Raw genomic sequence first — 15,689 nt, forward strand, 5'->3', positions numbered from 1 at the left:
TGAAACAATTAAAACTTACTATACAATGCATATTAGTATTACCAAATCCAACTAATTATAAGATATCTACATTTGTATTTTTGATAGACACAAGAGGCTGATAAATTCATCATATATTTTTTGCGTTTTTTACTCAAAGAAACCGCTCCAAGCGCAAAGACCTATCTGCACTGGCTCATTCCATGTCAGCGTAAAACTCCAAGGGCTTACCCCTCGACAGAGCCGGACCTGTAAAGAGGCCAATGAGGCTTGGGCCCCTGGGCCCAAAAAAATTTTAGGGGCCCATTTTTAAGGCCAATGAGTATTGTTTAGGTAGTTATATAAATATTTTATACATTTTTATTTAATATAATATAAATATTTGGAATATTATATTTTTTAATGTGAATGCAAACTTTATTGTTATTTTGATTCTTTAAAAAAAAATTCTGTGGCGCCGCCCCCGAACTCCTACTATTAATAAGGGGGTGAGTCACCAAGCTTCGGCTTACTTACGCAGGGAGCGACGCTCATGGGTTATGTTTTTTCTTTTTTTCTCAAAATAAAAACCAAAGTTTTCTGATCATTTTATAACCAGTGGGATTTGCTTCCCAATCAAGCTTTTTAAAAAACGGGATTCCACTCAAATGCCTTTCATTGGAATGAGAATAGATTTATAAAAAATCATACCAGCTCAACCTTCCCATGAAAATGCTTTTGAACAAGGTAGAGACATGAAAAGATTTGCATAAGAAAATTGTAAGGTGGTGGAAAAAAAACAGGGCACTTGTACCAGCATAGCACTGTCAATATCCGATATCAGTGCTTATCAGCCTTAATCGGCCGATATGTATAGGATCGCCAAATAATCAATACAATACTGACCTGAATCGTCTATTTTTTAATAAATATAACAAATAGCTTAAAATTAATTTTTAATTTCATTTTAATATCTTAACATGTATCACATATTGGTTGATACATGAAATTTTTAATTACTTATTGGCCTATTCAAAATGATTCAGTTATGAATCGGTATCAGGTCTGATTCCGATATTGACAACATTGGTCCTACCGTGATGATTTGATGTTTATTTCACTCGCGATGGAAAAAGAATGGAAAAATATGACAGATATTTTCACAGAAAAATATACCGTTAGGTTGGCCAAACGCTATCGGATAACTGACAAACATATAACCCAGACCCGACCCACATGTACCTTGGGTTGGATTCAAGTCAGACATCAGGCAAACACGTACTACCGTCAACTTTTCATAGGAAACAAACAGTCATAGAAACCAAGGAAGAGGGCAAATCCGTCCTTCCACTAAATACAAGTTGACATCCATGACAGCCCAATAAAAAAAACAATAGAAAACAAACACGTACTTCCTGCAAAATAGTCAAAAGACTCAAAACTTTGCCAAAGAGCACGAAACTATTTTTTCCCAAACTAGGCATCCCAAAGATCAACACAACCCCACCATCATTTTTACCATATCAGTAAAACTCATTATTACAAAAAGCCCTAAAAAAAAAGAAGCAAGGGAAACGCAAGCATAAAACAAATAAAAGCTAAAGCATGCAAGATTTTACCATACCAAGAAAGGAAACAAATTGGAAGAAAAGACCACCAAAGAATAGACAAAGAAAAAGACAAACAATCACAATTACTCAAGTCATTTTCCTTTAGCTTTTACTTTGCTGCTCATCTCTCTCTCTCTCTCTCTCTCTCTCTCTCTCTCTCTCTCTCTACTCATCTTACAAAGAAACACCACACACACACACACACTAGCTAGATCAAAAACCGAACCACCACCCTTTTAAATCGCTGCAGAGAGAACCAGCTTTTCCTCCACTGTCATTGATCGCTACGTTTTGCATGGATCAATTTGGTGAATGAGCGGTTCGTTCTTGACTTAAAACTTCCTTCTCAACACAATTAATGACACCTACCAACACCATATTCCCCAACGAGCAGATGGTTCGTGACATAAAAGGCAAAAAAATGACTAAAACCACCCCGAACTCCATCGACCAAAGTGACTCCTGGTCGATCCGTCGAAATTCAAGGTCGTTTTGGTCATTTCGCCTTCTACGATAGAACCCCCACTGCAACACCACTTTTATTTTCCATTTTTTTCTTTCGTCTTCCATGAGAGAGAGAGAGAACAGATCATCGACTCATAGGTCACTTCTCGCAATTAAGAGCAGCTTTGATCTTCTGAAGGGTGCAAGAAATGAGGTTGTTGACGGTCTCCACGGACTCGACCGTGAGCTTGGCGGTGGGCAGGCTGTTCACCAGGATCTGGAACGCCACGGTCAGCAGCGAGCCCCTGACCCTCGCCGGCGGGTTCATCCCACCGAGCTGAGGTGGCTGCCGGCCCGGGCCATCCGGCAGGATTGCAAACCCAGACGGCAGCAGCGCGACGTAGGCCGAGTCACCGCCGTTCATCACGACATGCATCGCCGGTATGTCGACCGGCGCATAGACCACCAGGCTGCCCGATGGATCGGTGCACGTCTCCTGCAGGATCAGCATGCTGCTCTGGTTCGCGTTCATGGCCTGAGGAAACCACGCAACACCTTATCCCTCGATACAAAATATACAATTCAAAACGATCGTATTCAAACGAAGGGATGAAAGAAACAAATAATACAGAAACAAGGAGGCCATGCACTAGTCGATAACGCAATTTTCAAGAACAAAACAGTTTCCAAACAGTAACAAAAACAACATTTAAACAGATATAATCTGACGTGTTCACTGGTCGATAATGCGATTTTCAAGAACAAAATAATTACCAAACGCAAACCAAATCAACGTTTTCCCAAGCGTGTATGGAAAAATGAGGATCCCATCCTTTCTGAATGAGAATGCCCAAGAATATACATTCCATGCAATCTTATAATTAATGACAAACATATCCCCAAGCGGACAAGGCTCCATTTTTTCCGGTAGGAGGAAGACGAAACGCCTGGTTTGTTTTCAGAATGTAGGAAAATTTGACGAGATTTAAAGAATACCAGAGAAACGTTGGAACCGTTCTCTGGAAAAAAAAAGAAGGGATGAGAAAACTCACGCTAGCCCGTAGGAGGGAGACGCAGTTGCCGTGATCCTGACCCTTGGCGATGTGAGCCATCTCCTGCATCGGCCCTCCGTTGGACAGGATGTCCCACTCGCTCCTGAGCAGCTCGTCGCGCAGGAAGTCGAACAGGCGCTGCGGCGAGACTGGCAACCAGACCGACGTCGCAGCACTGAGCACCACACCCGGCGGCTCACCGGGGTCGTCGATGCTCTTCCTCGTCATCACCCGAACGTCCTCATCGACATTGCCAGCGCACAGCTTGTTCCACTCGTGCACCGTCGATGCGCACACACCTGCGCAAAAGTTGTTCGTCATGCGCTGCGCCAGCTTCAGCATGCTCCGACGTCCCGACGGAGTGATTGCTGCAACCAACAACAAACACCACATTCATCATCTCTCATCTAGATTGAGCTCGAGCCAGAACAGAATCAAATTCTGATCGTCGATCAAGGCATACCAGCGTGATCGCGTCTGGGCACATTCGATGACATGAGGATGGCCAGGCACTCGCATTGTCTCAGCAGGGTCGCGACCCACCTCTGCGCGCCGAACCCCATGCCCGAGCTCAGCAGCGAGCGATACAATTGATGAACCGCACCCTCATCGTACTCAGCGTGCTCGACCCACACCACCTTCAGGAAAGTCAACGACCCACATCAATTTCTGAGTTCAACTAAACCATTTTTGTGCACCAAGAATAGATAACCCTTAAAATAATACATTATACATAAAAAAATATACAAGAAGACAATGGTGGACATATTGAAATCCGGGAGAAATGGGAGAGACCGACATGAAGAAATCTATACATATATTACATAATAGGCATTATATGGTCTTAAAAAAACACCACCAACAGGAATACAAGGAGCCACTGTCGGTTGGAAGATAAATGATTGCTGAATAAACTAATATTGAATAACAAGAAAGCATTTTTAGGGAAGCCCAAAACAAGGATTCCAAGGGGAACTCCATATTGAGATTTGCAACCAAGACCTTTTGAGTATGTGAGCTGTCACACGGGACACGACCATTTTTGTGAAGTTTTCAACATAACTAAGTATACAAGGGGACACAATTAGAGGACCAAAATGGAGTGTTTCCTTGCGACATGGGTATAGAGAGATGGAAGAAAAAGAATGGAAAAATCACTGTCTTCGCTGTAATGGCTAGACTGGAGACATCACAATCCCACATTGAATGTGTCTTCGCTAGGTTTCCAAATTCCAAGGGTGTGATAATGAAAAAATGATGAACTTGGGGAGTATAGCTTTATTGCTTATGGTGGCATAAATTAAATTGTTGGGACTAGGAGCAGAAGCATCTATGACCTCAAAATATAAAGTCAGCCAACTTTATCAGATTATTATGATAGGGGGAGGTGCCTAGGGAGGAGTTTCAGAAAGAGAAGAGAAGCATCTATCCTCTAAAAAAGTAAGTTTGCATAGGGAGGTGGCCCTATCCTAGAGACCATAGATCCTTAGCAGTAGAAATTGTCAACTGCTTCACTGTGGTATGAAGCTTACCCTAACGTTAGATTCAACATTGGAAATTGTAATATTGTATGGCAGACTGAGCTAATCTCTCTCTCTCTCTCTCTCTCTCTCTCTCTCTCTCTCTATATATATATATATATATATATATATATATATATATATATATATATATATATATATGTGTGTGTGTGTGTGTGTGTTCACCTTGGAGTAGCCATTGGGCATATCTTGGACCACACAGCCTGAAGGGAGTCTTCTACAACTCATGTAACCAGCAGTAGTTTGGCTCTCCCTAATGCTGTCGATGGAGACATCAACCACAGCCCATAAGCCTTCAGCATGCTGCTTGCAGAATCTGAGGAAACGAACTTCTCGGACTGGCACTAGGGGAGAAAGAACTTGAAGCTCAGCATGCATCTGTGGACACTAAGAGAACAAAATTCAGACCAACATAAGAGAGGACTAAAATTCAAATGCGCACGCCCGTAGAATCGCAAACTGGTTGGAATTTGCAGAAACATTACCAACTGAAGGGCACCATTTCGCGTCCCGCCCAAGCCGCTTGAGATCACATCAGTGGCGGATGACCTTGCAATCATACATGGGAACATCTCCCCCCAACGATTCTATGAGACAGATAGAAAAAATTAGACCTTTTTATGCTCTCTTCAATAGATTGTTCAATTAAATTTGATAAATGAGTGTCAAGGATTCAATTGGAAGACCTTCATAATCAGATAAAATAGCGCAGGGGGAGATGATCAAATCAAACAAAGAACACCAACAAAGAGATTCCACCAAGAATAAGATTACACAAATTCAAGATTCCAACACAAATGTCACTAGTAAAAGAGAAACCCAATCCAAATCACAGTGCCTGGTCAGTTTTCCAACTTAGTAGAGAACTAATGCAATTAATAAGCTCACAAAGGTATGCGTAACAAATAGAACAGCAAACACATAAAGGAGAATGAAATTCATATGTATTACCGGATCCATGAGAGTTTCAACCAGTGCCACACTGTTTATGATCACCAGGCCACTCTCCCTAGTCGCCTCAGTGACATATCCAACAGGCTTTGGGCCTATACAGCGAGGGAATGCTCGAAGGTATTCCTCATAATTGAGGGTCTCTCTCCCTCCTTCCGAGCTCGGAATCCAGAGAGGTCGGTCCGTGTTAGCCATCTTCACAAGCTCATCCATGGCGACCAAGGCCAGCTCTGCAAACATCGACCTCTCGAGGCTCATCACATTCGGAGGCCTAGGAGGCACAACGCCTATGGCGCCACCGCAACTGAACTCAGTGCCGGAAGGCAATGTGGCGGTAGCCACGCCGCTCAATCCACTGAACTCATTGCTGCCCACCGCGAGCTCCAGAGACGAACTCGGGATCGGAGGCACGGAAGCCATGGTCGACACAGGCCGGCCCAAGAACTTGCCTGCAAGGGCACAAACTCTATCCAATTCGTCCTTCAGCCTCGCGTTTTCAATCCGAAGATGCTGTTCCTCCAGCGAAATCTCTCCGAGCATCGCGGGTCCTCCGCAATTGCTGCAAATCGGATTCCTCATGGCGTCCCTAATCGACATGTTCTCGTCTCGAAGCTTATCGTTCTCTTGCTTCAGTATAGAGTTCTCATGGCGTTCCAATTGAGTCTGTTAAAATGGCTCCCACATTCACATAAGAAAATAAACAAACCCACAATAAACACCAAACAAGAAATCAACACAACCACCACCACCAACTCTTGAATAAGAGAAAAGAAAAAGGAGAGAAAATACTACCTTCATTTGGGTACGCCTATTTTGGAACCAGAATTTGACCTGTCTGCTCGCAAGATATAATCGCTTACTCAATTCCTGTCTTTGCTTCTCATCAGGATGAGGGCATTCCTTGAAAAGGCTACACCAAAAATAAATAAATAAAGAATACCCATCAATATCATCCTTCAAAAAAGAACAAAAAAATTAAAACAAGAACAAAAATTAATTAAACAAGATTTTCTTACGCTTCTAGCTCCTGAATCTGCTGGGGAGTATGCCTATGATATCTTTTCTTTCTTGGGGGGTCATCACCATCTTGTTCATCACCAGACCCACCCTCCACATTATCACTGCCTGATCTGCTCTCATACTCATCATCCTTAGTCCTGCTGGCTTCAAACTCACCAACACCACCAACAACCACACCACCACCACCAACAACAACACCTCCACCTCCACCTCCACCTCCACCTCCACCTCCACCTCCACCTCCAAGACCTTGACCATCCATCCCTCCTCCACCACCACTGCTTGTCTGCCACAAGAACTCAAATTTTCTCAATGAAAAAAACACAAAGAAGGCTAAAAACAAGAAAAGATGGACTGAATCAAGATTACCAGTGCTAAAGACAACCCAGGAGAGATAAGCATGCTTTTAGAGGATCTGGGCATCACAGAAGGGGCAACAAGCCGGGGTTGAGCGATTGCACCCACAGGCATATTGTAAGGCAAATCCGTCACTATCCTTGCACCACCAGAGTTCCTATCCAGAAAACCCCCAAAACTCATCAAACCCACCTTTAATTTCCTTTTTATCCCCTTCAATTCTTCCCTATCATCTCACAAAACCCATTTCTCATAACCCCAAAAAAGGAAAAGAAAAGAAAAACACCACTAAAAATATAAAGAAAAAAGTGGAGAAAGAATAGAGAAGGGAAAAACATACACAGAGAGAATATGAACTAATGCCTCCAACTCTCTCTCTCTCTAGAAACTGAGAGAGAGAAAGAGTGAGAAGAAAGGCATGCAAGAGCAAGGAAAGACATCTCCCTACAAAGCAGGGAACTCTTTCCTTGCTAGCTTATAGCTCTTCATTCTCACTCCCTCTCTTTTCTCTCTCTACCCCTCCAAAAACCCTACCTTTTCCCACTCTCCTCCTTGCATGCAACCCCCCAAAAAGCACTTCACAGAAGAAAAGAAACAGACCCCCCAAAAAAGAAGAAAACCAAGATCTTTTCTTAATAAAAAAAATGAATTAGAAGCATACCCAAATCTTCAAAATTATGGTAGAAGAAGATAATCAACCGTGTGGACACAACCAGACCTTACAAATATTAAAAGGAAATGAAGGAAAACTAGAGAGAGAGAGAGAGAGAGAGAGAGAGAGAGACTGGTTGACCAGTACCATTTAAGAATGTGCCCAAGTAAAAACAAAAACTTGGGCAGAGTTGAAACCCTTGAAAGATTACTAAACACCAAAAGAAAGCTGGTAGAACCGTAGAAATGCCCTTTATAGTCCTTGTTTTAGCCCACTCACTTTCTCTCTCTACCCTTAACCCTTTCTACCCTTCCCTTTTCACCCTCCTCTTTACCACGAGCGATGATGTAAAAACTGCAGATCCATGCATTCCACCTTTCTCCTCTCCTGCAGACTAATCGTTGGGATCTGTACTACCATGAAGAGAGCAACATAAAAAAGAGGAGAAGAAAAAGAAAAACAGTACGAAGATGAAGGGCAGGCTCTGCTGGTGCTGACTTTGTATGCTGCTCTGCTCTATCCCCAATATGGCCTTTTCTACCCCATCAAGTGTTTCTTCTGCTCACTTTTTAACCCACTTTTACCCTCTACCCCTTTCCCCATCTGGATGAAGCAAAACCCTTTTCAAATTAATTAACCAATGGTTTTGAGCACAAATAGTTTTGGTGACTCGGAACTATGCGTCTCGATTCGGTTGTGAGTCGGAAATAAACGTCTCGAATCGGTTGTAGCTCGGAATATCGTCTCGTATTGGTTATGACTCGGACCGTTTTTTTCTAATAGATGGGTTATATTCTACCAATGACTGAACGTGTGGCACTGCAGGTCGTTTCTGTCAATGGTGTGTTTTGAAAAAATCATTGTCAAAATATCCCGATATTTTTGAAAAGTTCACGAAGATATTGTTGCCCTTTGTCAGTCGTTGTATGCCCGTTCAACATATCGTAATACTTTTGTTCCTTTTACCGTGATATTTACGTTTTTATCAACTGTTTTTTTAAGCAATGATCGTTTCTATTATTTATGTATTTTTTACTTTTATTTTTTGTTGCATGCTTTATTATTTATTTATTTTTTGATATTTTGCTGATAAACAATTTAAGAAAAACAAAATTTACAATTTTCCATGCCTAAAATATAAAGATCTTAAATTCGATGCTCCCTCAATCAGATTCAATACTTAACCCAATCAATGCTCCTTCAAGAATGCTCAAATTTTATAACTGTAGGGATCAGTGACTTGCGTACCTATCAACTTAATCCGACCACCCTACCTTATATGGTCCACCTCCGAAAGCTATATACACACTCATGCACTAGCAGGGTTTGATCCAATGCCTTTATCTCAACACCCTCACAACCACCCTGCTAGCCACAAGGGCGACCCTTATGGGCGGATGTTATCCTACCTTTCCTATTTTCAGTTTAAGAATAAACTATAATCACACAACATTCAATGATGTATTAACCAATGGGTAATCTAATTTTAACTTTATCTCGATCCAGTTAATGGCATTTTGGTGGGTTACACGGTTTTTTTCACAATAAATAGCCGTTTCAAACTTAAATATCGCTTTTAAATCATGGTATTTTTGTTTTTTCATAAATCTTGCGAGAAATTGCCGTTTTAAACTTTCAGGCAATTTCTCACGATATTATCGCGAGATTTTCTTAAGCCACTATGGATAGGACAAGAACCACCAAATTACTCTCTGAAATAAGAATTGAATAAGAAAAGGAGTGCCATTAAAGGCATCATTAAGGGCAAACAAGCAAAGTGTGGCTCTTTATTGCACAATGAATGAGAAGCAAAGCTAGGGGATTCCCTAAATGTTGTGCTTTAAATAACTAACAGTAGCCCTTCTTACTTCGTCATCACCTAACATATTTCCCTCCATCTTCATTTTCATTATTAAAATCACATTTGATTTCTAATCTTGCTTGTCTATTCATTGTAAAGGTGTCTTAAAGAGTTGAAATAACTTCAAGGCTTGTCTCAGAACTTGGCCAAAACCAGTGAAGAGCAATCTGTCAAGCTCTTTTGATTAAATTATTACTCATTTTTAATTAATGAAATTATTTTTAAATTTTGAGCTTGTGTTCAATCATTGGTACCATGACAGGACCTAGCTCTGCCCCGAATAGTCCACTCAGATAGTTGTGTCAGTCTCCACTATCACTTATGATTAGGGATGTCAATTAATCAAATTTTATCTTATATCCAACAGATTTGATTCCATTTAGTTGCATTTGGTAAGCCAAAATAATATTCAATTATACTAGGATGCCGATATGTTTTTTGATTTTTTACAGCTGAATCTGAAAAATATCTGAATTTGATCGGTACTTGAACCCGTTTACCTATGAAAAAGCGGATTTGGTATGAGTTTTTCACCATCTAAATCCAAATCTGAATTTGAATCCATTTAGCCAACATCTGATTAGTCTAATATGATATTGACCACATCCGATCCCAATCCAAAGAGTTTACATTCCTATGTGTGATGGCGTGCATCACATGTCAATCCTAGCCATCCAACTAGACTAATCTTGATTGTTGACATTCTCATGTGTTTGTACATATGATCCTAACCATCTAGATGAATTTGGTTGAATGTCTAAGACTAATATGCGTGATATATTAATACATTTTTTTAGATCCATGTTTTTTTAAAAGACCTCACCGTTCCTTTTCAAAATCAATGTGAAGCTTTGATCAAACCTCAATGAGTTGCTTGCATGATCTAAGCTGGTGGATAATGAGGTCTCCCTCTATCTTGATGACAAGTCCTCAAGTGATCTCTCATTTCTACATGGACGCAAACAATTCGGATTTGGAATAGCTAAATACATGGGAGAGTCAGATTTGGGACAACCAAAATTTGCAAAACCTCTATCCTAGGTCTGATATGTTTGCATCCTTAAGAAGGAGGGTGTTTCTTGGGAGTCAAGAAGGGCACCCACTAAAACCTTGTATAGACTTAAACAAATTCTTAAGCAATGGCACGAGAATTTTGATAGAGTTTTATATGTTAATGGTTTTGTAATTAATAATATCAATAAATGTGTTTATATTAAAATGTATACGGATAATAATGTTATTATTTGTTTTTATGTGAATGATATGATGATAATTGGTTTTAGCATGTATCATATTGAAAACACAAATAAATTTTTGTCTTCTAATTTTGAAATTATAGGTATAGGTGTTGAAGATATGATTTTATGAATTAGACTCGTTATGGCTAGTAAAGTGTTTATTTTATCTCAATCTCATTATATAGAAAAGATTATTAGATAATATAATCATTATAATTGCAAAATTGTGATTACACCTTATCATACCAATGTCAAATTAGAGCTTAATAAAGGTATGTGTGTTTCTCAATTCGAATATGCTAGTATTATTAGTAAGTTGATGTATGTTATGAATTGTATTAGACCTGACATTGCATATATTGTGTGTTAATTACGTAGATTTACTAATAACCCAAGAGCAGTACCTTAGAATCTAGAGTTCTTAAATATCTAAGAAGAATAGAATATAGAATTCACTAGTAATATCCAACAATATTGTAAGGATTTACTGATTTCAACAGGATTACGAATCTTAATGAATCAAAGGCCACCGGTAGATATGTTTTCACTATTGGTGAATGTATTGTTTCATGGAGATCTAAAAAGTAAACACGTATTTCACATTGCACCATGTAAATGAAATTTATTGCTTTGGCAGCAACATGTAAGAAGCCGAATGACTTAGATACTTATTAATAGATATTCCATTAATTGAAAAACCTCTACCTTCAATATGCTTGCATTGTGATTATCAATGATTGATATTAAATACATGTAGCGAGGTTTATGGTGAAAATCAAAACATATTAATCTTAGACATAACTATATAAAAGAATTACTTAAGTAATGAACAATTAAGGAAACTTTTTTAGATATGGCCAAATTTTGGTTGATTTATTAACAAAAGGCCTTATAAGAAATATAATATATCAAACTTCTAAAAGGATGGGGATCAAACCTATAATGTCATAAGTTACTAATAACTAAAACTCTAACTAAAGTTTTTTGAAATCCCAAAACCTAAATTCAAATGGACAACCAAGTTATTGGGTGATTAAGAAATTAACAACACTTAAAATAAAAAAAATTAAAAGAAATTTTAAAAAAAATTGTTTAGAATTCTTATCTCCATCTATTAAAGTAAGTAATACTTGTGACTATAACAATTAACAAGATGTGATTTAATCATTTAAAAAGTCTATATGCTTATAATGCTGAAGAACTTTAGTTAAGGGTTTTTTTTTTTATGGACTTACCTATGTAGATGTGTAAGCGAAGCCAGTTCCTATAGGATGTAGTCCATCCCTAGAGCATCTACTACTACATGAAGGCAAGCTAAATGCCATAATGTGCTGAGTTGATCAAATGCCTACATGAATATTTAAAATAGTATATGTGTGATATATCTAGCGTCTTGATGAATTTTGATGTATTTATACTAAATGAAGATTCAAACCCACAATGTACCTTCAATTATGCATAAATTTCTTGATGAATTTTGAATTTCATATCTTATTATTTTGAAAATATGTAGGAAACATTGTACAAGTTTTGTGAGTTGGTTTTAAAATTTTATTTGGGGTTGTTTGTAAATATCCAAAACTCTTTTCTTGTCTCATCTTCTATTTTTATCTTTTAGCGAAGTACTCTGATTGATTTTGTTGTTCTTTTTATAAGCCCCATTTTATATGTATGATTTCAATTTAGCTAAAATAATTTTTTGGCACTTACATCAAATTATTTGACAAGCTAAAAAGTTTAGTGTGAGAAAAAATCAAGTGAGTTTATATAGGTTAGGTTTGTCTTAGAGAGAAAGGTCTTTTGGGGGCTAGTTAATTGCATTTACATTTGCTTATGCTTGTGATTGTGCCTAGGTACAAGCCTATGCCTCAAGTTTGGCCTTGGCTTAGCTTAGGATTGGTTTGATTTTGAATCAAAACCCAACATTTATTTTTGTTCATGTTGGCTGCTTTATTGAGATGTCAAATGGGTTCAAAGGTTGTTACTCTTCTTTGGGTTTACAGGATGTTCAAGACCATCCAATTTGTTGGATGAGTTTGATCATTCTGAAGAAGTTAATCAGTGAAACCATGTAGTTTTCAAAGGGCATGTCTTGAATGGAGGCGACAGCTGATAAGTTTGCCCCTACTCTATTATAAATGGTCACCCTAATTGACAAACCTTATAAGAATTCTTTGCTAACTCTCTCATTTCTTGATATTATTTTTTTTTTTGCATGGGTTGTTAGAACATTGTCAATGTTTAAGCATCTTGATATTTTGTCAAATTTAATGTTCAGCCCCCCGGGCTTTAAGTGTGGCCCTTCTCAGAGATGGTCGGGCTCACTTATTAACGGCCTGGGTTTTGAACCCAGGGTTTTAACGAGCTCGGGTTTGAAGAACAGCTATTGTGAGGCGGGCCCAGACCAATCCAATATCCGGCCCAAATCCATTTATAAATAGTAATAATTAATAAATTCTCAACTTTCTATGCACCCAATTAATTATCTTTCTAGTTTTTATAAGATTAACCTAACTAATTAGGTAAATATTAATAGTTACTAAATTATTATGCAATAATTAAAATTTTTAAAGTTTTATATTATTAAAAATTAATAAATAATTTAAGCCCATCGAGCTGGCTCAGGCCCGACCCACGTATTTGACCCGGTAACTAATGGGTCAGGGCCTATAACATTGGCCCAAACCCAAACCATGGCTTGACCCATCAAACTATCCGGCATGTTGCCCACCTTTACTCTTGATAATGCAGTTAAAATCACAGTTTTTATTAATGTAGTCCTGCACTAGGGCCAGTTGAGTTCACAGTTTTGTTTGATGAGAGTTTGGCTTAGCTCCCCAATATATATATATATATATATATATTTTGTACGTGAACCCTAGGTCCTGGACTAATAAATTAGACTATGATCTGAACAAATTGTGTTGAGAAATGTCTCGACTTTGGGGACAAAGTTGGCTGATTGACATAGAAAAGGAAGGCCATATTGAAGAAGGTGTGGCCCTAGAAAGAAACCAATCAGAAACCACCAACTCTTGTGAGTCCCAGAGTCAAAATGTCTTTGTCACTTTATATTTCAACATGACGTTTGTCCAAGGAAAAAAACCTTCATGGAGAAAGGTAACTTTTGTTTCTTTATTTTTACTACTCTAAAGGCTATTCTAGCTATGCAGTGTAAAAAAAAAATAAAACTTACTTTTCAGTCGGCCATTTTCAATATGGACGATTTTAGGGTGAAAAATAAACAGCAACCCAATGAGTACAATTTGTCCATATAATAAATGACAAAAATGATCAATTTTATACTTCCTAAAATATGATGTTATGTACAGTTTGGCGTTTATGATAACCCAATGAATCAATCAATGCCATTGTTAGACTTTTAGGTGCCAGTTGTGATGGGTCATTTTCTAGAATCATCTTTTCCACTATTTATTATGATGTTCAATGGAAATTCCCATATTGTTGATATTTGATATTGGTATGTATTTTTTATTTACAGGTTTTTACAAAATAGTCCCCATTTATTGCCAAATAGTCTCTACCTTATGAGATTTTGCAAATTGGTTTTGCCTTTCCATTAACCCTTGCAAATTAGTAGTCGAGGTTTTTTTTTTTTAAGGGGAAAGTTAACATAATTTTATTTAATCTAATTGATGATTCCACCATCACAGGACTATTTTGCAAAAACAAAATAAGACAAAAACTAATTTCGAAAAAGTGAGTAAAAATTATTATTCTTCCCTCTTATTGAGAACAGTTTTGCAAAATAAAAAAAATAAAGCAAAGACTGAATTACAAAAAATGAACACATTTCAGATTGTATGAGGGCCGTTTTTTTGTTAATATACAACCGTGGTTGATGCCTAACTGTAGTTAACTTGACACCAACCCAATGGAAGAACTATTTTGCACTAACAGTGCAAAAGGCAGGGACCAATTTGCAAAATCTCACAAGGCAAGGACTATTTTGAAAAAAAACTTTTATTTAATAGAGCAATAGAGGAAAATTTGAGAAACATGAATATATTATTGGATATCAGTTTGGATTCTCAGTCAACTCTTCAATATAATTAAATCCCAAGTTTTGTAGATAGTGATGTCTTCCCTTTGTTTTTTTCATTAAATTATACCATGCAATAATTGTTCATTGAGCAAATCCAGGGTTCTTCTCACTAGAATCAACAATTCAGCAAAGTCTCCCCCAAAGTTGGATTTTCTTCTAATTTTGGGGGAGACTTTGCTGAATCTTTTGGCCAACTATTCAGCTGTATCAGGTTGATACGATACTCAAGTGCCAAAAAAAAAAACATTACATGTCAATCAGAATGTGATACTTGTTAAAACTATTAAAATAATATTTAAAAATTAGTTTTTATATTTATTAAAAAATAGCCAATTCAAGGATGATGCATAATTGTTTACATCACAATCAAGTAGCCTCTTGATGCCTGGCATGCACATGCATGGAAAAACTTGCAACCAATATTGGCCTAGTTGCCCAAGTTATGGCTTGACCAACCAACTAATTTAAGACCGCCCAATTTGGTGACATCACATGCATATATGGTTTGATCTGTTCCTTACTCAACTTGCAAAGGCTTCTTGAATTGAATCCCTTTTGCTTACCTTAGTTTGTATCTTGTTGATGCAATTTATTTGATTGTGATTGTTTTAACCAATGTTGTTAAAATCAGTTCACTAGGTGAATCGGTTTCTTAAAAAAAAATGAAAAAACAAATCGAAAAAAAAAATCGAATAGATCTTGAAATTGCCCCTTTTTACCATTAGAAAACCTGCCATTAAAAAATAAATTTTTTTAATGTATTTCTCTTAAAAATATTTAAAAAGTGAATTTGAATCGGTAATCGTCTTTGGGCCAATTCGATCTGAATCGGCCGATTCAAACTGGTTTTGAAAACATTAATGAGTTTTAACTATTTTGACTGGTAGGCAGAGTACTCATGGAGTTTTATACCATGAACACAAAAACAAGGAAGCCGAT

At 37.8% G+C, this 15,689-nt stretch overlaps 1 protein-coding gene across 6 annotated transcripts; it reads right to left on the reverse strand.

Annotated features, from left to right (window-relative positions):
• Window positions 1–1,552: 1,552 nt before the first annotated feature.
• On the reverse strand, window positions 1,553–7,698 carry LOC149836135 (homeobox-leucine zipper protein ANTHOCYANINLESS 2-like). Of its 6 annotated transcripts, none has more exons than XM_090009014.1 (10): window positions 7,595–7,698; window positions 6,946–7,090; window positions 6,573–6,862; window positions 6,349–6,466; window positions 5,557–6,219; window positions 5,091–5,192; window positions 4,771–4,983; window positions 3,528–3,702; window positions 3,065–3,432; window positions 1,553–2,547 (listed from the first exon to the last, which is right to left on the reverse strand). In XM_090009014.1, the coding sequence occupies exons 2-10, from the start codon at window positions 7,045–7,047 to the stop codon at window positions 2,173–2,175; spliced, it is 2,406 nt and encodes an 801-aa protein (XP_089865140.1). In that variant the 5' UTR covers window positions 7,048–7,090; window positions 7,595–7,698; the 3' UTR covers window positions 1,553–2,172. The 6 variants fall into 6 exon arrangements, with proteins under 6 accessions (XP_089865140.1, XP_089865138.1, XP_089865139.1 ...); XM_090009012.1 differs by having other exon boundaries at window positions 4,771–4,992; window positions 7,595–7,696; XM_090009013.1 differs by having other exon boundaries at window positions 7,468–7,596.
• Window positions 7,699–15,689: the final 7,991 nt, after the last annotated feature.

Source organism: Nuphar pumila, chromosome 6, assembly GCF_984573655.1.
Source record: "Nuphar pumila chromosome 6, dmNupPumi1.hap1.1, whole genome shotgun sequence".
Taxonomy (NCBI): domain Eukaryota; kingdom Viridiplantae; phylum Streptophyta; class Magnoliopsida; order Nymphaeales; family Nymphaeaceae; genus Nuphar; species Nuphar pumila.

Coding starts and splice junctions, on each gene's coding strand:
- LOC149836135 (XM_090009008.1), bottom strand. CDS start 7,116: ATGAGTTTTGGGGGTTTTCTGGATAGGAACTCTGGTGGTGCAAGGATA. Junction 6,467..6,572: donor CAGATTCAGGAGCTAGAAGC/GTAAGAAAATCT, acceptor TTTTTGGTGTAG/CCTTTTCAAGGAATGCCCTC. Junction 5,193..5,556: donor TTGAAACTCTCATGGATCCG/GTAATACATATG, acceptor TCTGTCTCATAG/AATCGTTGGGGGGAGATGTT.